Source organism: Anabrus simplex, chromosome 1 (assembly GCF_040414725.1).
Source record: "Anabrus simplex isolate iqAnaSimp1 chromosome 1, ASM4041472v1, whole genome shotgun sequence".
Classification (NCBI taxonomy): Eukaryota; Metazoa; Arthropoda; class Insecta; order Orthoptera; family Tettigoniidae; genus Anabrus; species Anabrus simplex.
The window spans coordinates 188219723-188244546 of NC_090265.1; the positions used below are offsets into that span (position 1 = coordinate 188219723).

At 39.8% G+C, this 24824-nt stretch overlaps 2 protein-coding genes across 3 annotated transcripts in view; one reads left to right on the top strand and one right to left on the bottom strand.

Moving 5' to 3' along the window:
* Nemp (Nuclear envelope integral membrane protein) overlaps window positions 1–3143 on the bottom strand; it is a 163404-nt gene extending 160261 nt beyond the window's left edge. The window contains exons 1-2 of the mRNA XM_067158098.2: window positions 3015–3143; window positions 2682–2791 (exon numbers count right to left, since the gene is read on the bottom strand). Of these exons, the coding sequence (XP_067014199.1) occupies window positions 2682–2791; window positions 3015–3108 (204 nt within the window). The 5' untranslated portion in view covers window positions 3109–3143. The remainder of the gene's footprint in view (window positions 1–2681; window positions 2792–3014) is intronic.
* Window positions 3144–3492: 349 nt separating this feature from the next.
* LOC136863836 (tubulin epsilon chain) overlaps window positions 3493–24824 on the top strand; it is a 168447-nt gene continuing 147115 nt past the window's right edge. For both annotated transcript variants that reach the window (XM_067140174.2, XM_067140180.2), the window contains exon 1: window positions 3493–3788. In XM_067140174.2, the coding sequence (XP_066996275.2) occupies window positions 3764–3788 (25 nt within the window). In that variant the 5' untranslated portion in view covers window positions 3493–3763. The remainder of the gene's footprint in view (window positions 3789–24824) is intronic.

Genomic DNA, 24824 nt, shown 5'->3' on the forward strand with positions numbered 1-24824 from the left:
CTTAATGGCAGACTGTGCCGAAAGCCTGCAGTCTAATATCTTGGAACTTGAAAATAGGTGCAATGAGTATGGTATGAAAATTAGCCTCTCGAAGACTAAACTGATGTCAGTAGGTAAGAAATTCAACAGAATTGAATGTCAGATTGGTGATACAAAGCTAGAACAGGTCGATAAGTTCAAGTATTTAGGTTGTGTGTTCTCCCAGGATGGTAATATAGTAAGTGAGATTGAATCAAGGTGTAGTGAAGCTAATTCAGTGAGTTTGCAGTTGCGATCAACAGTATTCTGTAAGAAGGAAGTGAGCTCCCAGACGAAACTATCTTTACATCGGTCTGTTTTCAGACCAACTTTGCTTTACGGGAGCGAAAGATGGGTGGACTCAGGATATCTTATTCATAAGTTAGAAGTAACAGACATGAAAGTAGCAAGAATGATTGTTGGTACAAACAGGTGGGAACAATGGCAGGAGGGTACTCGGAATGAGGAGATAAAGGCTAATTTAGGAATGAACTCTATGGATGAAGCTGTACGCCTAAACCGGCTTTGGTAGTGGGGTCATGTGAGGCGAATGGAGGATAGGTTACCTAGGAGAATAATGGACTCTGTTATGGAGGGTAAGAGAAGTAGAGGGAGACCAAGACGACAATGGTTAGACTCGGTTTCTAACGATTTAAAAATAAGAGGTATAGAACTAAATGAGGCCACAACACTAGTTGCAAATCGAGGATTGTGGCGATGTTTGATAATTCTCAGAGGCTTGCAGACTGAACGCTGAAAGGCATAACAGTCTATAATGATAATGTATGTATGTATGTATGTATGTATGTATAATTATACATTTCCGTTCGTGCTGTGTCATAAATCAGCTGTTTCTCCTCATAATAATTAGGCACCAATGCCCGACTTAACTGTCAAGTCGAAACTCATAGAAATGCAACTATAGTTCTGTTTCATCCACCACGTAAACTGGATACTAGGGCTTGTTTTGTTTCACAAGATGCATAAGATCACCCCCACTTCCACATGTCATTGTGAACTGAAATATTGTGCTCCTTCAACCACTCAATCAACTCATTATTTCTAAACTCCATTGTTGGTGCTTTGTCAAGAATGACTGAGTGAATTGCAACTATAGTTCCATTTCTATTAGTTTTGACTCGACAGTTAACCAGAAGACAGACATTGGTACCAAATTATTACGAGTACAAACAGCTGATTCAAAACACATAACACGAACAGAAATGTATATGCTCGAATATAAGTCCAAAATCAATACTGTTTGTAGCAACATGCATTACTCACATAAGAATAACAATAATGCATAACATATTTAAGATAAGGCTATATGATAAAAATAGATCAATGCTCGAACAGATAAAACGCGAGAAAATGAAGTGAAACTTCTACTCACCATCTACAAGAGCTTGCGTTGCCAATAGATTCAATTTCTCCTAAGGAAGGAAAAAATTACATAAAGGGAATACACCACTCATTTCTGAGTGGGGAACAACTTTTTGCCCACGCCTCCTGGCTATTTTATCCACCACATAAACTGGGTATCAGGGCTTGTTTTGTTTTACAAGATATCCCCCTTCCACATGTCAAAGCTACCTTTCTGAAAAGAATATTAGGTATTTCTAAGACATCTCCATCTAGACTAGCTTATGAACTAGCTCAGGAGCCTTTCCTTATCGAGGACCTTAGATATCTTTCTGTGCCATCGACACCCCAAGCCACTGTTCACCTAAATCTGAGGTTAAGCAAAAGAGAAGAAATCTGGACGGAGTTCTACGTGACGGATGCTATGACAAACAGAGACTGGATGGGCCCAAATAAGAACATGCGCAGTGCTATCAACAGGCTGGCTGTACATGGTTTCCATCATAAGCTATGCGTAAAAGAGATATATCACGATCCAAGCGACGAATGCTTGTGCAAACTGTGTGAGAAAATATGTGAACGATACCACTTCAATAAGTGTAGCAAAAGAGAAAAGTTCTTACATGAATATAGTAAAGAATAGAAAATCTACATATGGCCATTGGCTGCAATAAAACTTTATTATTGCGAACTGAAATATTGTGCTCCTTCAACAACTCAAAAAACTCATTATTTCTAGCATCCATTGTTGGTGCTTTGTCAAGAATGACTGAGTGAACTGACAAGGACCCCGAAAAGAACTGAGCACAATACAAAACGCAACTGATAGCACATGGTTACAGTAAACAACAGATGGACAACATTGGTAACCGGAAATCGAGTCTAACGCGCTCTATCGGAGCGATTGGCTGCCGAAAGGCAGCGCTCAAATGTCAAGTCGAAACTCATAAGAACTGAACTATATAGTAGTAACTTATACATCTACCATTCATGTAAATAATTAAGAACCACAATAATGAAACCTTTAATGATTAATTTTAGAATTTTATTACAGCAAAATTAAAGTAATAGGCAATATCTATAGCCTATCGCGAAAATTAGTATCCTTCTCGCGAAATCGTGCAGAAATTAATGCGAAAAAAAAACATGCCTCTAGTTATCAGGAACAGGAAGGATTATAACAAAGGGCTTACTACCATCACCAGCCAAGGGATAAGAAAATGCCATACCAATTAAAGGTGGTCAATCGGTACCAAAGAGGCAACTCAATGTTATTAGAGGAAGAAATGTAACGAACTTACCAAGACCGTTTCGAAAAACCGCGCTATATGTTTCGAATGGCCTCTGAAGCAGAAAATCTCAAACCTATCACACCTCACAGGAATCCGTAATCCCGGCTCCATGTAGTGAACTAAAACAAGCAAATACATTCAGTTCAAGCGAAATGCGCATAGTTATTACAGACTTCCAAACAGTTTTGAATATAAGTATTATAGTATTAGAAAAATAAACAAAAATCCGATGATGTTTTCAATCCCATGTCAAGCTTGTTAAGGTTATAACTGTACTATACAATACATATATAACATAGAGAAATAAAAATAATAATGCATTTATGAGAAAATAGCTTTAACCTCTATGGTTTTCAGCAGCAACAGGATATATTATCATCCATTTGTACAAAACAATAAAATATATAAATCGAATATAGTTTGTTATGTCCGCCATCTTCAGCGCTTTCAGTCTTAAACTCGCTCGACCTGCTCTCGAATGAATATTGCCGGTATAGGGCTAAATAAAGTACCAGTCACAACGCTCCGTTTAACCAAAGAAATCCATTAATAAAGATAACTATTTAAAAACTGCTGTGCGGTGGTATATCCCTATGCGATACACAAGCCTTGAAGAATTATATGCGTTTCTTCTCTATTTTACGGCAGAGAGGGATGAAAAATATCCATTCAAACCCCTTATTTTTCTCTAAATTTTACATTAGTCTATGCTTGTACACCCAATGTCATAATATGAGAATGCTAAGATATCTCTCAATTGTTTTCTTTGAAGTCAAATTTGCGGATCTATGCTGTTCGTGAGCTCGTGTGAGCCAGCACGTGGTTTTTTGTTTACACAGGCTCTTTGAAAAGTCTTAGGTCGTTAAGTGCCGTGGGCATCCGGTGGTGGTGATATGTCATTTCACCACCGGACCTTTCATTTTGCTAAAGGTTCTAAATGAAATATTCTGTATAGTTAAATTTGAAAACCTAGAGCGAAGCTGAAAGGCAATTATTGTATCCATTGGAGTGCATTTAAAGCTTGAACCGATGTAAGAAGACATAAATTGAGTGGAAGAGAATACTGTCTCTCTTGTTTCTTCCTGGTGATCATGAGCGAATTCATTACTATCCAAGGTAAAGTTCCTTATTGAGAGTCTCGATCGAAAATTTCAGGAGAGGAAGAATAATGGGGATATACGGTAGAAATTCAGTATGCACAACATAAGTTTTTTAATAAATTTAAACTGGCATAGACGGAGATAGTTTTATAGGCATTTTCGATCACTACTATTTATTTAATGATTATTTAGTTATTAGATTTAATAGTAAAATACAAAAGCTTGATGTTTGTCTTTTCACCGTGTAACAAGACAATAATTGCATAGGTAAAGTTACCATACGGATTGTATTACTTTACTGTGGGGTATTCTAGGAGTGGGAAGGAAGCGGCCGTGGCCTTAATAAAGATACAGTCTCAGCATTTACCTGGTGTGAAAATGGGAAACTACGGAAAACAACCTACAGGGCTGCCGACAGTGGGGTTCGAACCCACTATTATCCGGATGCAAGCTCACAGCTGTGCGCCCCTAACCGCACGGACAACTCGCCCGGTATTTTTTAAAAAAAATAGAAGAGTCCTTATCTATTATAATATACCTGTGATTGATTTGAGTAACAGAATACTGCACCAACAGTTTTACTATTATGAATAAAAAAATTCAGTATAACTATTAACTTGTCTACCATTACTTGCAGTGAACATTTCACATATTTTAGCAGCAGTCTCACATACCAGGCCAATGACTTAGATGGTAGGCCCCTTTAAACAAAGAGCAAGTCTCACGTGCCGTGGAACATTTCAACTTGAATTACAAAGATGTCACTTCTTGCTATCCCTAAGTTTAGTTGTGAATAGTACGCTCATTGCTTTCCTTACTTCAAAATCACGTGGACGAGTTGGCTAATCTTACTCTAGTTGGGGTCTTACCAGAGACTTATGTGTCCTCTCCTTTACATCCTTATTACAACCCCTAAACACCCTCATAACCATGCGTACAGATCTGTACACTTTATTTACAATCCCATTTATGTGATTACCCCAATGAAGATCTTTCCTTATATTAACACCTAGGTACTTACAATGACTCCCGTAAGAAACTTTCACTCCCGCAGTCATCATCATCATCCTAAACCATCTCCAGTTTCCCGGGTGTGGTATATGAGCCTCCTCCATCTCATCCTGTCCTTGTACCATTCTTCCTCCACCAACTTGTCCCAATCATGACCTCTCAGCATTACATCGCTCTTATCTAAATCTATCCATTTCCTTCGTGGCCTTCCCACGGGTCGTCTTCCTTCTACCTTTCTGTCAAATTCCTTCCTTGCAGTTCTGTTTACTGGCATCCTCTTCATGTGACCAAACCACTTCAGTCTTGATATCTGAATCTTATTTAGGAGAGAATTGTTTATTCCTACTTCTTCTCTAATTTTCTCATTCCTAATCTTGTCTTTCCTGGTTTTCTGGATCATAGTACGTAGGAATTTCATTTCAGCTGCCTGAAGTTTGGAATTATCTCTATTGGTCAGTGTTGTGGTTTCGAGACTGTATGTAAGAATTGGTGTATAATAGGACTTGTACAATGTCATTTTTGTTTTCATGGGTATTTGCTCATCCCACAGCAGGTGTCTTACCTGGTGGTAGAATTGTGTTGCCTTATTGATTCGATTGTTCACCTCATGTTTTGCTAGGTTGTCATTTGATATAACGCTACCCAAGTATTTGAAAACTGGAACGCTGTCCAGTTGAGCTTCATTTAACATGGCTATTGGTTCTGCTCCTTCCCCATACACTTTCATCACCACCGTCTTGGTCTTGCTGATGTTTAAACCATATTTCTTAAACTCCTCATTCCAGCTTTGTATTCTCTCTCCCAATTCATCTTCTGAGTCACTCCAGATCGCAACATCATCTGCAAATGTGAAGGCTTTGATATCTCCATGTTCTTTCCTTTTAATAGATTTCATTACTACATCCATTACAATAATAAATAGAAGGGAGACCCGTTAAGTCCATTATTATTCATCATTGCGACAGCAGACATAGTAGATTTGGTAAACCAGGAAAGCGTCAAACTATTAATGTACGCTGATGATATGGTCTTAACATCAACGTCAGAGAAGGAACTCCAGGAATCATTCAACCAAATAGTAGGCTGGATAAAGAAAAATGAGCTCAAACTGAATGTAGAAAAAACAGTGTCCATGACGTTTAGAAGAGGGGGACCTCATGGAATCTTCTATTATGAAGACCAAGAACTTAAGTCCGTAAAGCATTTCAAATACTTGGATGTAATTTTTCAAACCCAAGGTAATGTTTTTACCCTCCATCTCATAGACCGTCTAAATGCATCTATGAAAGCAATATCTGACATTAAGCACCTGAGAAACTTGTCTTTAGAAACGGCCATAAAACTCTTTCATCTAAAAATCATCCCTATAGCAACATATGGCTTGGAAAACATTTGGGAACATTTGAGTATGAAACAGTTAGATAAAATCGAGAAGTTGAAGGCAATGTACTTGAAACGGGCTCTGCGCCTCTCCAAATATTCTCCTTCCCGGCTCGTGTATGAGCTATCCAGAGAGGGATTTTATGTGGAAGAGCTAAGGTTACAGTTGTTACTTCCAGCAACAACACCCTATATACATCTGCTTCGAGACCTACGATCGAAGAAGGCTGACATCTAGGAAGATTTCTACTCTACCGATGCCATGCTAAATCGCGAGTGGGTTCAAGGTGGATATGAACTGCGACACCTGCTGACAAGGTTCTCCGTTCATGGGTTCCATTATAAACTGTGTAATATAAAGCGTTATCATGAACCAGGTTTGAACTGTGTATGTTTAAGATGTGGTGCACACTGTACTAGGTACCATGTTTTAAATTGTAAACAGCGATCAGAATCACTGGTGAAATTTTGCAACGAAGACTAATGATTTATATAGTAATTCTTTGCACATTGTGAGCGTTAAATAAAATTAATTAATAATAAATAGAAGTGGTGACAATGAGCTGCCCTGCTGCACTCCTCGCTTTGTTTCAAACCAGTCTGACAAACCACATCCTACTTGAATACAGCTTCTGTTCCCACTATACAACATTTTCACTTTGTCTATGAGGCTTCTCACACTTGAAGTTCTTTCATGCATTGCCAAATTCTTGCCCTTGGTACACTATTGTATGCTTTCTCAATGTCCAAAATTATTAGGAATAAAGGCTTGTTCTTCTCCCAGTATTTTTCCATTAGCATCCTAATTGCAAATATAAGGTCTGTAGTTGACCTTCCTGGTCTGAAACCATACTGCTCTTCTTCCAAAATTGGTTCAACAATATCTCTGATTTGGTCTCTATTATTTTTTCCAATATTTTCAGGACATGAGACAGTAGTGTGATACCACGGTAATTAGTACATTTTCGTCGGCTTCCTTTCTTGAACAGAGGTACAATGATGCCCATCTTCCAGTCCTCAGGAATAGTATTTTCCTCCCATATCTTGTTGAGCAGTTTATAGAGCCATTGGATTCCTGGAACTCCCGCTGCTTTCAGCATATCTGCACTTAGTTCATCTACGCCCATTGCCTTTCCCTTCTTCATGCTCTTGAGCGCATTTTCAACCTCAAGCCATGTAATTGGTGGTTCAGTTGTGGTTCCTCGACTTGGCTCTCCTCTATCCGTTGTTATGTTTTCTGTATCTCCATTCAGCAGCTTTTCGAAATAGATCTTGAGTTCTTGTTTAATTTCTCCCTCTTCTTGTGACAGAGTTCCATCATCACATTCTATTGCATTTATGGTCTCTTGGTCCCTTCGCTTGTTTTTCACTACTCTGTATAGCAATTTCATATTTCCTCTACTGTCCTCTTCCAGTTTGTCTGCAAACTCATTCCATTTCTTCTCTTTTTCTTCCCTTACAATGTTCTTTACAGCAAGTTTCTTGTTCCTGTATACTCCTTGAAGTCTTTGTATTTCTTGTTCATTTCGTTCTTGTCCCTGTTTTTGTTTCTCCTTGTCCAGTGCCTTCTTTATTTGATTTCTTTCTTTCACTGCTGTTTTCACTCTATCATTCCACCATGGTGTCTCCTTTTTTCTTTTGATAGAACTTATAACTCCACATAGGTTTTTGGCTTCTCCCACAAAGGTGTCTTTGAAGGCCTTCCATTCTTCATTAACGCTGGTTACTTCACACTTCGGCAAACTCTGTTGAATCCTTAGTTTGTATTCTTCCTTTATTTAGACTTCTTGCAACTTCCAAGTTTTAATCCTTGGTTTTTTCGTAATAAGTTTCTGCATTTCATTTGTCTTATGTTTGAAGTCTACTACCAACAATCTGTGGTCACTGTCCATGCTTTCACTAAAAGGACTGTTCCTATTTGTGAAACTCACAACTTGAATTTAACCCTGTTTATCACCATACCCTTGCCTGCTGTCCATCTCACAACATTATCGAGGTCATTTTGCTGTTGCTCACAATCTTGTAACTTATTTATTACTCTATAGAGAGTAACATCATCCTCAAAAAGCCTTATCTCTGATTCTAGTTCTTTACTCATAATTTATATATATAAGAAAACATAAAGGTCCAATAATACTACCTTGAGGAATTCCCCTCTCAATTATTACAGGGTCAGATAAAGCTTCGCCTACTCTAACTCTCTGAGATCTGTTATCTAGAAATATAGGCACCCATTCAGTCACTCTGTTGTCTAGTCCAATTGCTCTCATTTTTGCCAGTAGTCTCTCATGATCCACCCTATCAAATGCCTTAGACGGGTCCCACGGTTCTAGGACATGATTAAATATTCGTGGTTCGCAACTAATTATACAACGGAGAGACCTTCCGAGTTTGAAGTGCGTGTGAAATATTGCCTTCAAACAAGTAAAGAAAACTGTGAAAAACGATGTGGCCTCAAAGTGCATATTCGTTGTGCATGGTGCCAAAAATATTTGTGTTTTTTCATGCGATTAACGCACCTCATTTTTGTTTCACACTCGTTCCATAACAATAAAGTGACCTTGGTGCGTGGCAGCCTGACAGTTCATTCTCTCTCTCTCCAGCAAAACTGCAACTCCACTCCACTCCGCTGTGTGCTGCGCGAGCCAGCAAAAAGCAAGGGTTGTCCAGTAAGCTGCGTTGTCACACGGATTTTGTATCAAGATTTCAAAACCTTCCAGTCCGAAATGGCAGCTAAATTTTTGTAACCGAGCTCGATAGCTGCATTCGCTTAAGTGCGGCCAGTATCCAGTATTTGGGAGATAGTAGGTTCGAACCCCACTATCGGCAGCCCTGAAAATGGTTTTCCGTGGTTTCCCCATTTTCACACCAGGCAAATGCTGGGGTTGTACCTTAATTAAGGCCTTGGCCGCTTCCTTCCAACACCTAGCCCTTTCCAATCCCATCGTCGCCATAAGACCTATCTGTGTCGGTGCGACGACGTAAAGCAACTGGCAAAAGAAAAAAAAGAAAATTGTACATCGCTATTTTATCGGTCCCCTTATGGTCTCTGCGAAATTTCATTGTCGATTTCGATATGACAGTATGGACAGTTCCCTTGTCAGGGCAATAATAATTGGACAGGTAAACATTAACTGCAAAAATGGACTATTTTAGCGTTATCACAAACAATCACATAACACACTCTTTTGAACTTCTAGTGTTCTACTGTTCGTTCATACCATGTAACACGGGGGCTTACCATTTCATTGCTGTGGAGTGCCATACGGGTTTGTGACGTCATGCGGAATCGCATGTGATTCCACACCAATCCAGGCACCGCTCGCACACAACTCTATGTGATATTTAAGTTAAACATTTAAACTATTAATTCTAACAGTAATGCTGATTTGTCATAAATAAACAGTTTTACAGTATTTAAATTTGGAACACCCAATGACTCAAATATATATTTATATAATGAAACTAGCACATATCTAGGTTATTTTAGCCAGGTGGTCTGTAAAAACAGCAGGGCGGTCCGTCCATTAAAAAGGTTCTGGGGAGAACACTGAGTGTTGTGGTGGGCATTAGTTTGGTGTCTATCGTAACAACAATAATCCTTTTACTGGGCCGTGAAATCATCAATGGCGACAAATCCTTTTACTATTCTGGTCGTAGTAGCTTATCTGCTGACCTATTTTCTTATCCATTATTAAACTAACTCCTGCCTTCCCCCCCCTCGTTTGATTTTGTGTTGATAATTCTAGTCGCCTGACCAAAAATCCTGCTGTTACAGACAATGTACTTCACTTATACCAACTACATCTAACTTAAGTCTATCCATCTCCCTTTTCAGATTCTCTAACCTACCACAGGGATTCAAACTTCTAACATCCCACACTCCAACTCGCAGAATGCCAGTATCGATCTTCCTCCCGGGTAAAATATTCCGGAGGTAAAATAGTCCCCCATTCGGATCTCCGGGTGGGGACTATACGAGAGGGGGCAATCATCAGTATTTCATTCATACAGAGAGAGCTGCATGTCCTCGGGAGTTAGTTACGGTTGTAGTTTCCCGTTGCTTTCAGCCATGTAGGAGTATCAACACAGCTAAACCATGTTGAGTCCATTATCAAGACTCCCGCCCTTGTAAATTCGGAAAGGCTGCTATCCCCCCTTTCGATGAACTATTCGTTAGTCTGGTCTTTCAACAGATACCCATCCGATATGGTTGCAACTGCGACTCGGCTGTCTGCTTCATTGGACACACAAGCCTCTCCACCATGGCAGGGTCACATTGTTTGCAGGGGAGGGACCAAAATATTAACTGAAAAATCTTAGTAAAGGATTGGAAAAGAAATATAGCAAACACAGGTAGTTCAAAACTGTAAAAGTAATGAATTCAAGAACGTTCGTTACTGTTAGCAGTACTGGGCGAGTTGGCCGTGTGGTTAGGAGCGCGTAGCTGTGAGCTTGCATCCGGGAGACAGTGGGATCGAATCCCACTGTCGGCAGCTCTGAAGATGGTTTTCCGTGGTTTCCCATTTTCACACCGGGCAAATGCTGGGGCTGTACCTTAATTAAGGCCACAGTCACTTCCTTCCAACTCCTAGCCCTTTCCTATCCCATCGTCGCCATAAGACCTAATTGTGTCGGTGCGATGTAAAACCACTAGCAAAAAAAAAAAAAACTGTTAACAGTCAAATCTTCATTTTAAAAACATACTACTTTGTTGAAACTGGTCAAGTAATCTCGTCTTAAACAACCATCGAATCAAACAACTCTCCATCCTTGTTGTTACCTTCATTGTCAAGTAATCAGTCCTGTTCCTTGAAAAGGTCCTAAAAGAACTTTAGTTTTCCCAGTTGTCTCCGCAGTGTCTCTTGAGTAATGTTTTGACTAGATTATTGTTTGCATGAAGGAGTTATAACAATTGAATCGAGAGTTGCTATAGTAGCCCCTGAATACAAAGGAAAGGGTGATAGGCATAAAGCTGAAAATTACAGGCCAGTCAGTTTGACATGCATTGCATGTAAGCTTTGGGAAAGCATTCTTTCTCATTATATTAGACATGTTTGCAAAATTCATAACTGGTTCGATAGAAGGCAGTTCGGGTTTAGGAAAGGTTATTCCACAGAAGCTCAACTTGTAGGATACCAGCAAGATATAGCAGATATCTTGGATTCAGGAGGTCAAATGGACTGCATTGCGATTGACCTGCCTAAGGCATTTGATAGGGTAGATCATGGGAGACTACTGACAAAAATGAGTGCAATTGGACTAGACAAAAGAGTGACTGAATGGGTTGTTATATTTCTAGAAAATAGATCCCAGAGAATTTGAGTAGGTGAAGCTTTATCTGACCCCATAATAATTAAGAGGGGAATTCCTCAAGGCAGTATTATTGGACCTTTATGATTTCTTATATACACTGACTGACAGAGCAAATGCAACACCAAGAAGGAGTGGTTCGAAAGGGATGAAAGTTGGGTAAAAAACAGAGACGGCACGGACGAATAATTTCAAACCGATATGCAGGTTACACAATGCGCACGGCATCGACTCAGTAGGATGTAGGACCACCGCGAGCAGCGATGCACGCAGAAACACGTCGAGGTACAGAGTCAATAAGAGTGCGGATGGTGTCCTGAGGGATGGTTCTCCATTCTCTGTCAACCATTTGCCACAGTTGGTCGTCCGTACGAGGCTGGGGCAGAGTTTGCAAACGGCGTCCAATGAGATCCCACACGTGTTCGATTGGTGAGAGATCCGGAGAGTACGCTGGCCACGGAAGCATCTGTACACCTCGTAGAGCCTGTTGGGAGATGCGAGCATTGTGTGGGCGGGCATTATCCTGCTGAAACAGAGCATTGGGCAGACCCTGAAGGTACGGGAGTGCCACCGGCTGCAGCACATGCTGCACGTAGCGGTGGGCATTTAACGTGCCTTGAATACGCACTAGAGGTGACGTGGAATCATACGCAATAGCGCCCCAAACCATGATGCCGCGTTGTCTAGCGGTAGGGCGCTCCACAGTTACTGCCGGATTTGACCTTTCTCCACGCCGACGCCACACTCGTCTGCGGTGACTATCACTGACAGAACAGAAGCGTGACTCATCGGAGAACATGACGTTCCGCCATTCCCTCATCCAAGTCGCTCTAGCCCGGCACCATGCCAGGCGTGCACGTCTATGCTGTGGAGTCAATGGTAGTCTTCTGAGCGGACGCCGGGAGTGCAGGCCTCCTTCAACCAATCGACGGGAAATTGTTCTGGTCGATATTGGAACAGCCAGGGTGTCTTGCACATGCTGAAGAATGGCGGTTGACGTGGCGTGCGGGGCTGCCACCGCTTGGCGGCGGATGCGCCGATCCTCGCGTGCTGACGTCACTCGGGCTGCTCCTGGACCCCTCGCACGTGCCACATGTCCCTGCGCCAACCATCTTCGCCACAGACGCTGCACCGTGGACACATCCCTATGGGTATCGGCTGCGATTTGACGAAGCGCCCAACCTGCCCTTCTCAGCCCGATCACCATACCCCTCGTAAAGTCGTCTGTCTGCTGGCAATGCCTCCGTTGATGGCGGCCTGGCATTCTTAGCTATACACGTGTCCTGTGGCACACGACAACACGTTCTACAATGACTGTCGGCTGAGAAATCACGGTACGAAGTGGGCCATTCGTCAACGCCGTGTCCCATTTATCGTTCGCTACGTGCGCAGCACAGCGGCGCATTTCACATCATGAGCATACCTCAGTGACGTCAGTCTACCCTGCAATTGGCATAAAGTTCTGACCACTCCTTCTTGGTGTTGCATTTGCTCTGTCAGTCAGTGTATATATATATATATATATATATATATATATATATATATATATATATATATATATATATATATATATATATATAGATGATATGAGTATAGAAGTGGAATCTGAGATAAGGCTTTTTGCAGATGATGTTATTCTGTATAGAGTAATAAATAAGTTTCAGAATTGTGAGCAACTGCAAAATGACCTTGATAATGTTGTGAGACGGACAGAGTGACAGTTCCGTATGGGGATCACGGTAAGTACCTAGTTGTTAATTTAAGGAAAGATCTTCATTGGGGTATCACTTAAATGGGATTGTAAATAAAGGGTACTGATCTCTGCACATGGTTATGAGGGTGTTTAGGGGTTGTAGTAAAGATGTAAAGAAGAGGGCATACAAGTTTCTGATAAGACCCCAAATAGAGTATGGTTCCAGTGTATGGGACCATCACCAGGATTACTTGTTTCAAGAACTGGAAAAAAATCCAAAGGAAAGGAGCTCGATTTGTTCTGGGTGATTTCCGACAAAAAAGTAGCATTACAAAAATGTTGCAATGTTTGGACTGGGAAGACTTGAGAGAAAGAAGACGTATGGGGATCACGGTAAGTACCTAGTTGTTAATTTAAGGAAAGATCTTCATTGGGGTATCACTTAAATGGGATTGTAAATAAAGGGTACTGATCTCTGCACATGGTTATGAGGGTGGTATGTTACATGTTACATGCTGTATACGTGGACGAGACCTGGAGACACTGGAAGGTATCAAATAGACTTCATTATGATTAGGCAGAGATTCAGAAACCAGGTGTTGGATTGCAAAACTTTCCCAGGAGCAGACGTGGACTCTGACCACAACTTGTTGGTCATGAAATGCCATCTGAAGTTGAAGAAATTGAAGAAAGGAAAGAATGCAAAAAGATGGGATCTAGACAAGTTGAAAGAAAAGAATGTGAGGGATTGTTTCAAGGAACATGTTGCACAAGGACTAAATGAAAAGGCTGAAGGAAACACTATAGAGGAAGAGTGGAGAGTCATGAAAAATGAAGTCAGTAGGGCTGCTGAAGAAATGTTAGGAAGGAAGAAAAGATCAACTAAGAATCAGTGGATAACTCAGGAGATACTAGACCTGATTGATGAACGACGAAAATACAAGAATGCTAGAAATGAAGAGGGCAGAAAAGAATACAGGCGATTAAAGAATGAAGTGGATAGAAAGTGCAAGGCAGCTAAGGAAGAATGGCTGAAGGAGAAATGCAAGGATGTCGAAGGCTGTATGGTCCTAGGAAAGGTAGATGCTGCATACAGGAAAATCAAGGAAACCTTTGGAGAAAGGAAATCTAGGGGTATGAATATTAAGAGCTCAGATGGAAAACCACTTCTAGGGAAAGAAGACAAAGCAGAAAGATGGCAGGAGCATATCCAGCAGTTGTATCAAGGTAAAGATGTAGATAATTTGGTTCTGGAACATGAAGAGGCTGTTGATGCTGATGAAAAGGGAGACCCAATTTTGAGGTCAGAGTTTAACAGAGCTGTGAGTGAACTCAACAGGAACAAGGCACCTGGAATTGATGATATTCCCTCTGAATTACTGACTGCCTTAGGAGAAACCAGCATGGCAAGGTTATTTCATTTAGTCTGCAAGATGTATGAGACAGGAGAAGTCCCATCCGATTTTCAGCAGAATGTTGTTATACCTATTCCCAAGAAAGCCGGTGCTGACAGGTGTGAAAACTACCGCACCATTAGTTTAGTATCTCATGCCTGCAAAATTTTAACACGTATTATTTACAGAAGAATGGAAAAACAAGTTGAAGCTGAGTTGGGAGAAGATCAATTTGGGTTCAGAAGAAATGTAGGAACACGTGAAGCTATCCTGACTTTACGTCTGATCTTAGAGGATCGAATCAAGAAGGACAAGTCCACGTACATGGCATTCGTAGATCTAGAAAAGGCATTCGATAATGTTGATTGGACCAAGCTATTTATGATTCTGAAGATGATAGGGATCAGATACCGAGAACGAAGAATTATCTACAATCTGTATAAAAATCAGTCTGCAGTGATAAGAATCGAGGGCTTTGAAAAAGAAGCAGCAATCCAGAAAGGAGTGAGGCAAGGCTGCAGTTTGTCCCCTCTCCTTTTCAATGTTTACATAGAACAGGCAGTAAAGGAAATCAAAGAGAAATTTGGAAAGGGAATCACAGTCCAAGGAGAGGAAATCAAAACCTTGAGATTTGCCGATGATATTGTTATTTTATCTGAGACTGCAGAAGATCTCGAGAAGTTGCTGAATGGTATGGATGAAGTCTTGGGTAAGGAGTACAAGATGAAAATAAATAAGTCCAAAACAAAAGTAATGGAGTGCAGTCGAACAAAGGCAGGTGATGCAGGAAATATTAGATTAGGAAATGAAGTCTTAAAGGAAGTAGATGAATATTGGTACTTGGGTAGTAAAATAACTAACGATGGCAGAAGTAAGGAGGACATAAAATGCAGACTAGCACAAGCAAGGAAGAGCTTTCTTAAGAAAAGAAATTTGCTTACTTCTAACATTGATATCGGAATTAGAAAGATGTTTTTGAAGACTTTCGTGTGGAGCGTGGCATTGTATGGAAGTGAAACATGGACGATAACTGGCTCAGAAAGAAAGAGAATAGAAGCTTTTGAAATGTGGTGTTACAGAAGAATGCTGAAGGTGAGATGGATAGATCGAATCACGAATGAAGAGATACTGAATCGAATTGGTGAGAGGAGATCGATTTGGCTAAATTTGACGAGAAGAAGAGATAGAATGATAGGACACATCTTAAGACACCCAGGACTTGTTCAGTTGGTTTTTGAAGGAAGTGTAGGGGGTAAGAACGGTAGGGGTAGACCAAGATATGGATATGACAAGCAGATTAGAACAGATGTAGGATGCAATAGTTACGTAGAAATGAAAAGGTTAGCACAGGATAGGGTGGCATGGAAAGCTGCATCAAACCAGTCTATGGACTGATGACTCAAACAACAACAACAATGTTACATGGTTATGTTCCGAGCTGTCAGTGGAGAGATGGCGTGGAATGACATTAGTAGACGAATAAGTTTGAGTGGTGTCTTTAAAAGTAGGAAAGATCAGAATATGAAGATAAAGTTTGAATTCAAGAGGACAAATTGGGGCAAATACTTGTTCATAATAAGGGGAATTAGGGATTGGAATAACTTACCAAGGGAGATGTTCAATAAATTTCCAATTTCTTTGAAATAATTTAAGAAAAGTGTAGGAAAACAACAGATAGGGAATCCGCCACCTGGGCGACTGCCCTAAATACAGATCAGTAGTGATTGATTGATTGGTTGGTTGATTGGATTGGATTGGATTGGATTTGATTTGATTTGATTTGATTTGATACAAAAACGTGTTTTGCAAGTTGGCAGAACTTACTTTCTTTTCTTTTTTTTACATCGCACTGACACGGATAGGTATTATGGCAACGATGGGATAGGAAAGGGCTAGGAGGGGGAAGAAGGTGAACATGGCCGTAATTAAGGTACAGCCCCAGCGTTTGCCTGGTGTGAAAATAGGAAACCACAGAAAACCATCTTCAAGACCGTCGACAGTGAGGTTCGAACCTACTTATCTTCTAAATGCAAGCTCACAGCTGTGCGTTCCTAACTGCACGGCCAGCTCGCTCATTGGTGGAACTTTCTTTTGGCCACTTCAATTTATATACATTAAAAATTTCACAGCCATGTAGAGGGCATCCCTTGATATTAAAAAATAGAAAAAAAAGTTGTTTAGCAGCGTTTGCAAGTGGATGACTCGTGTATAAAATGGATATAGATTGCATTAAAGATATGCTTGTATCTGCTGTAGTTAATTTTATGTGTTATTGATAAGTTTTATAGAGTTTTTTAAGATGGCCCATTTTTGTTTCCTGCATGCAGATCCGTGTCATTCGTTGTGCCTCTAGTTCCTTCCTTCTTGCTGTCACCTTGATAATTGAAATAATGTAATGAAAGTAATATATAGAAAGATAGGAACACATAAAAGGATGAACACATGACAGGTCAGAATTGGAAGAGGGAGTAATTGTAAAAGGATACAATTTGCGTTTGCATTCATCTTAATTTTTTCAGGTTTTGCAGGTTGATGGAACTTACTTTCTTCTTTTTCACATCTTTGTACCCTGCTATCTTCAAATAGAAATGTTCTTGCCTCATCAATTCCAATTCTTCCACGTATGTTTCCTCCCAGGCCTGACAAGCTAATTTCTTTTTTTACCCAAATTCTTCAGGAATGTTGGCTTCAACTCTCATTGAAAGGCCACCTATACTATCTTTCTATATAAGACCTTAATTAATATAAGACCTTTATAAATTATATAGAAATCTCTTTATAACATATCATCCTCTGTTCCCCTTACCCAGCTCCTACCGGGTTTGGGCATTTCTGACACTTCTCTGCCTTCCTCTCTCCTTCCACCATTCCTCTTCCATTCTCTTTATAACATAAAACTTATAGGGTACTTCTAATTCTTATAATGGCTTACATTTGTGGATGATATTAATTTTGCTACTCTCTGTTTTATCCAAGCGCAAATAAACAGTTAGTCTTGACAACCAACAGGCAACAAATACCTCATTGTAAGTATATGTAGATAATATTTTAAAGAGAGGTGCAGGGGCCGATGAACTAGATGCTAGGCTCATTAAAACAACAACAATCATCACCATCATCATCATCATCATCATCATCATCAAACAGAGATACGTGCTCAAAAGTTGTGATATATTATAGTAGACTGTGGTATGGACTTGGACTTGAGAGTGGAATCAAAGATTTTATACAGGTTTATGAACCCCAATCGCAAATGCAGATGAATGTTTAGAAGAGTTTCTAGAAGAACTGGAAAGTTGTATTGAAGACAAAGATTTTATAATAATGGAAGACATGAATGCATATATTGGAACAGACAGACAGGGAAAAGAAGAGATAATTGGCCCTATAGTTATGGAAACCAAGATGAAGAAGGAGATTTGGTAATAGATTTTTGTAGAAGGAATAGATTAATTGTTTGCAATACGTGGTTTAGAAAAAAAGAACTCATGAACAATAACTAGATATGGTTGGGGAGATAGAAAGACAAGGAGAGGGAGAAACGTAGACAGCTGGAAAATGTGACAGCAATGCCAAGAGCAGATTTTGAAGGAGACCTTAAAGTGGTGGAAGCCAAATTAAGACTTGGTAAAATAATAAATTTAATAGAAAAAAGGGAAAGAAAAATAACGGGATGGAAGTTAAAAGAGAAAGAAATGAGGGAAAAGTTTCAAGAGTATCTGAAGAAAGAAATACCCAAAGATGACATGAACAGTGTGGAACAGGAATGGCCATGTTTCAGAAATGGTTTTGTAAAGTGTGCAGTAAACACCTCTGGAGGAAAAAGGAAAAGTAGACTCCTTGGTGGAACAGCCAGCTAAGGAAGCAGTTAAACAGAAACAAATGACTTGGAAGAAGTGGATAGGCAGCAAAAGTATAGAGAATTGGCAGAAATATTAAGAAGCCAAAAAAGGTATGTAAAAAAATAGTACAAGAAGAGAAACAGAAGGGCTGGGAAAGTTTCACATAAACTTTACAGGAGGATATAAAGGGAAGTAAAAAGGTTTTGTATGGTTAGGTGAAGAATAGTTTAAGACATAGAGAAGATACAAAATTTGTAAAAACTGGAACAGGGCAGGTATTGACGCAGAGAGATGACATACTAAAAGGATGGGAAGAATACTCCTCAGAATTGCTATTAAATACAGTGAACTGGTAGATGAGAAGGAGCAAGAAGAAACAGTGGGAAAAGAAGAAGAACAAGGAAAAGGAGGTATTGATGTTAGAAATAGAGGAAGCCATACAAAAGATGAAGAGCAGTAAAGCAGCAGGAGTTGATGAGGTAACTACGGAAAATGATGAAAGCAGCAGGACCAATAGGGTTACAGTGGCTGTATAGATTATTTAGAATAATCTGGAAGAAGAAAGAGATCCCAGAAGAGTGGGGAAAGTGTTTAATTATCCCAATATTTAAAAATGTGATAAAAAGGAATGTAATAACTACAGAGGGATCACCCTTATTGCCCATATAGCTAAGATCTTTGAGAGAGTATCAGAAGGAAGACTGAGGAGGAAGCTAGAAGGAGAAATGGAAGAAGAACAGTATGATTTTAGGAAAGACAGATCAAAGTTTGACCTCATCTTTACGTTAAGACATATGATGGATAAAAGATGGGAGTTTGGAAAAGACATAGTGTTGACATTTATTGATATTGAGAAAGCTTATGACATTGTGCCCAGTCAGTTGGTATGGAACACATTAAGAAAAAACAAGTTAACAGAGTGGAATTCATAAGAACATTAAACAGAGATTGGGAAGACAGGCAACAAAAGCCGTGTTGTTTGCAGATGATATAGTGATATGGGGTGAGGATGAAACGGAAGTGCAAAAACAAGTAAATGTATGGAATCAAGAGAGAGAGAAATTTGGGATGAAAGTAAGCACAAAGAAAAGTAAAACAGTAGTGATGACAACGGGAAGGAAGGAAGAGGAGAGATAAATCTGAATGGTAAAATTCTCGAAGTGGTTAAAAGTTTCAAGTACTTGGGAAGTGTGATCACAGAAGATGGAAAGATAACCAAGGAAAATGGGAAAAGAATACAACAAGCAAACAGCTTCTACCATAGTGTAAGGGGTATTTTGTAGAACCAAGATGTCCCGAAGAAATGTAAGAAAGTATTATATTCAACCTATTGTGAACCCATACTAGTGGTTGCATCGACATATTGATTGACTAACTTATGCAGTTGGATCGTGGACTACAACAGTACGAGAGGAGAGTAGAATACAGGCAGCGGAGATGAAATTCCTGAGAGGTATCAAGGGCAAGGCCAGAAAGTATGAAATTAGAAATGAAGAGATAAGGAAAAGGACAGGGATCTTGAAACTTCAAGACAGGATTGAAACAACAAAGCTAAAATGGTATGGGTACATGATGAGAATGGAAGAAGAGAGTGTGCCAAAAAAAGTTTTCTCAGTGAAGTTAACCAGAAAGAGACCACAAGGAAGACCCTGAAAAAGATGGACAGATTCAGTGTGGGAGTGCATAAAGAAGAGGGGAGGAAAACCAGAAGATGGAGGGCCAGGCATCGATGGAGGTCCTTGATTCACAACCCGACCCGGGAAGCTGGAAATGGGAAATGATGATGGTATGGACTAGTAAGCAAGCATTGCATGATTAATTTATACTAATTTTTAAAAATTTCTCTCTGGTTTTTGAACAGTGTGGTACCATATATTTCAAGTTATATATCGTTGTCGGCCTGAGGAACCCCCTATAGGCTTGCAGAGATTTTTCATAAAATAACTTGTTTGCGATTTAAAAGGAGCAGAATGGACTTTGATAACCCACTTTGTGTATAAAAAATGTTCACACAATATTGAAGGGAAGTCAGAAGCTGTTATATCCTGCTCATTACATTTGCTCCTTCAAGATTAGCTATGCAATCTGAGTACACATAGTTGGTTTCAACCATCTCTTCTGCCCTTTTTATAGCACGTACTAGGTTGCGACAAAACAGCAATACAGAATGAAGGGCAGTTTTAATTTCTGTAAGCTTGTGGGAATAAAAAGAAAATAAATACTTTCTAATAAGCATTTAGTTTTAACTACATTTCTGATGTTTCAATTAACCTATTGCCCGTGGTGAAGATCAATGGGAAGCCAATAAATACCATCAGCTATGCAGATGTTTTGTATGTCCAACCCTTGTCTTGTTTTTCTATGGGGTCAGGTATGAAGTGAAATGAATCTTTGTAGCCAACTCCTGTCAGATAGCACCAAGGGGCCTGCTCAAGGCTTAATGTCCCCATCCGATGACCAAGTCACCATAAACAGGCCATATGCTCTCTCTCCAAATGAACACTGCTAAGAGGTTTGGAATTGAATCCAGGCTTTTGGTATGTAATTTAGTGATTAGAAATTGTTTACCACCTCTCCTATCCTGCCAGTGAACATTCTCATTGTGAACATTTTATTGAGCAATGGGATTCGAAATGGTGAACAATGGTGTCAGACCGTAGAGCATTCCTCCACAAACCTTTTATGTCATGACCCCCTTCTGGAGCATGAAATTTCTTGTGCCCCCCTTTACTCTTTCTTTCTTTCTTTCTTTCTTTCTTTCTTTCTTTCTTTCTTCCTTCCTTCCTTCCTTCCTTCCTTCCTTCCTTCCTTCCTTCCTTCCTTTTTTCCCTCTCACTACTCATTAGACTCCACAAAAATCTGACATGCGAAATTTTGTTAATAATAATTATGTGTGTCTATTGCTAGCCTGGTGTAGCCCTCGTGAGGCAGACCCTCCAATGAGGGTAGGCGGCATCTGCCGTGTATGGGAAACTGTGTGTTATTGTGGTGAAAGATAGTCTTGTATGTGAGTTGCAGGGATGTTGGCGACATTACGAGCAATCTGTCCCCGAGCCAGAGGAATTAACCACGTAAGGTTGAAATCTCTGGCGCGGCCAGGAGGTAAACTTGGGGCTCTCTGAACCAAAAGCAGTATGTTGGACTATAATAATTCATAATAATAAATTATTAGGAAGTGAAATACTCCGTTTACGAACTAGAGGGCCTGGCAGTTCTTTTTGCCCTATAAAATTTCCGTGTGTATCTGAAACATGTCAAGTTAGAATTGGAAACAGACAATCAAGCTTTGAGTTGGGTTCTGGGTAAGTCCCAACATACAGGTCGTCTGGCTCGCTGGGCTATCCATATTTCTGCCTTCCAGTTTGACGTACAACACATTCGGGTACATATGTAATTGTTAAGTATCCACCCATTCAAAACACTATTTAATCAGATAAGAGACATCACCTGACAGAAATTATCAGTACATCCACCTAGTGGACATCTTCAGCTACATAATGTAAGTTACTTGTTTCTGAGTTTACAGAACATAAGTATTAAACCGTTATTACATTTAGGTTATTAAAAAGAGCAACAATGGAAATTAAAATGTCCATAGGGTAATTAATGCATGACCCATTAAAATTGTGGAATGAACCAACAAATTAAAATACATGAAATATAAAGTACATCTATTGAGTCATAAAAACATCATATAATTTTTTAAATATTGCTAACCAATCACATAAAAGTCTTAAAATTGCTCGTTGTTACGTTAATACACAGTGTCTTGATGTAATGGGAAACCAAATTAAAATGTGTCTCGTGTAACAAAGTGTGCATAAGAAACATTCAAATTAGGGGTAAACATCCTCCTATAGCATGCATGGATCAGTCTATTTCATATTGTAGTGTGCTTCAATAGGAAACCATTGAATCTTTTAACCTTTAAGATCTTAAAAGGCGTATTACTTAATATTTTCAAGAACATTTTTATTCATTTGGACCAATGATTCAACCCCACAGGGAATATTAATGAGATTTCTGAAAAACGAAATGTTTTATTTGGTGAGTTATTCAAAGTCATAAAAAAGCGAAAAACAGGAAATAAACCACTCCCAAACACCTCTTGCCTCACCTCAGTACCACCCACTTTAGTCCCTCCTTCTCTACCCACGCCATCAGCAGTTGACAAGGTCACCTCCCAGCTGGAGCTGAGAACCAGAGATCCAGTCACATACAAACAAGGCTGCAGACCAGCTTGAGAACTCCCAATCTGAGTCTGCAAAAGATCTGGAGAAATTGCTGAGTGGTATGGACAGAGTCTTGGGTTAAGGAAATTAAGATTAAAATGAATAAGTCCAAAACAAAAGTAATGGAGTGCAGTAGAAAAAAGTCAGGTAATAATAATAATAATAATAATAATAATAATAATAATAATAATAATAATAATAATAATAATAATAATCTATGGCCTCAGCTACCGTGTGCAGACATTTCAATTTGACGCCATCTGGCTGTCTGCTCGTAAATTTCGACGTTCTGTTTTACTCTAGGCCCACTAGATGGCAGGCCGAGTAAACCGAAACTCTCTTGGGCATCTATGGTTGAGATTTAATGAATTTTGTCGGGCAAACACCAAATGTGTCACCAGAGATCTTTTACATGCCGTCATCGTACGACATGGAGTGTCGAATGGACTTTTTTCCGCCCTTCAAAAATCCGACTACCTCTGCCGGGTTTGAACCCGCTATCTTGGCATCCGGAGGCCGACACTCTACCACTGATCCACAGAGGCAGCAGGTGATGCAGGAAATATTAGATTAGGAAATTAAGTCTTAAAGGAAGTAGATGAGTATTGTTACTTGGGTAGTAAAGTAACTAATAATGGTAGAATTATGGAGCACATAAAATGCAGACTAGTACAAGCAAGGAAGGCCTTTCTTAAGAAAAGAAATTTGTACACCTCGTATATTGATATAGGAATTGAAAAGATGTTTTTGAAGACTTTCGTCTGGAGCGTGACATTGTATGGAAGTGAAATATGGACGATAACTAGCTCAGAAAGAAAGAGAATAGAAGCTTTTGAAATGTGGTGTTACAGAAGAATGTCGTAGGTAAGATGGATAGATCAAATCACAAATGAAGAGGTACTGAATTGAATTGGTGAGAGGAGATCGATGACGAGAAGAAGAGATAGAATGATAGGACACATCTTAAAGACACCCAGGACTTGTACAGCTGGTTTCTGAGAGGGAAATGTAGGTGGTAAGAATGGTAGGGGTAGACCAAGGTACGAATATGACAATCAGATCAGAGCAGATGTAGGATGTAGTAGTTATATAGAAATGAAAAGGTTAGCACAGGATAGGGTGTCATGCATTGCTGCATCAATCCAATCTGTGGATTGATGACTCAAACAACATAAAAAATTAAGTTCCCAAAGGAAACCATAATTTAATTTTGTTGACTGCAAATTTTGAAAACATTCAAGCTCTTTAGGCTTTTTCAGTTGTGAAATTACCAGTGTTTCAGCCCAGTATAGCAGTGGGCTCATCAGTTTGATTGCCACATCTTTCCAAGATGCTTGTGGCTAATGTGCCAACCACTGCAAGCCTCCTGTGTAGGACAGTACAGTGACAGTGTACTAGGAAGAGTATGTACCTCCACTTACATTTGGCTTTAATATCAGAAGTTAAGTTCCTAGAAGGAAACCATAATTTATTTTCATTGATAGCAAATGTTAAAAACATTCAAGCTCTTCAGGTTTTACCAGCGTTTCACCCCCGTGTAGCAGTGGGCTCATCAGTTGGATTGCCACACTTTTCCAAGATGCTGGTGGCTGCTGCGCAGTTAAGATATCACTGCAAGTCTCCTATGAGAACAATGCAGTGATGGTGCACTAGGGGAAGCATGTGGCTCCACTTGTATAAATGCCTGCCTTTGGCTTTTATTTAAAAATCAAGTTATCAGAATAAACCTTGACTTGGTGGTGAGATGTAGTGTTTACCGTGCACTACGTCTTCTGGTATAGGCTAGAACAAATTTGTTACTTTCATTGCCCTGTCTTGGTCTCGTCCTTGGCTTTGGCAATATGAAAGTGACCCAGGTATGAGCGATGCTAGTAATACCATTCCTTATGCAGCCAGTCTCTGTTACGAATGGTGTGAAAATATCACTCATAGGGTCGGTTGGTGCACGCATTTCAGTGGGCTTGGCAGACTGATATGTAATAGCAACTTCTGGCTCGGTGAAGAAAGCAACGGGAAACTACCTCACTCCTCATTTTCCTAGTATGCCTCTTCACTGACACCTAGGCAACTATGACAGCTGTTAATGGAACTGTGGAGGATCAAACCAGCCTTCGGGATGAAAACCCAACATACAAAATAAACCATTATTTATTTTCATCGATTGCAACTATTAAAAATATTCAAGCT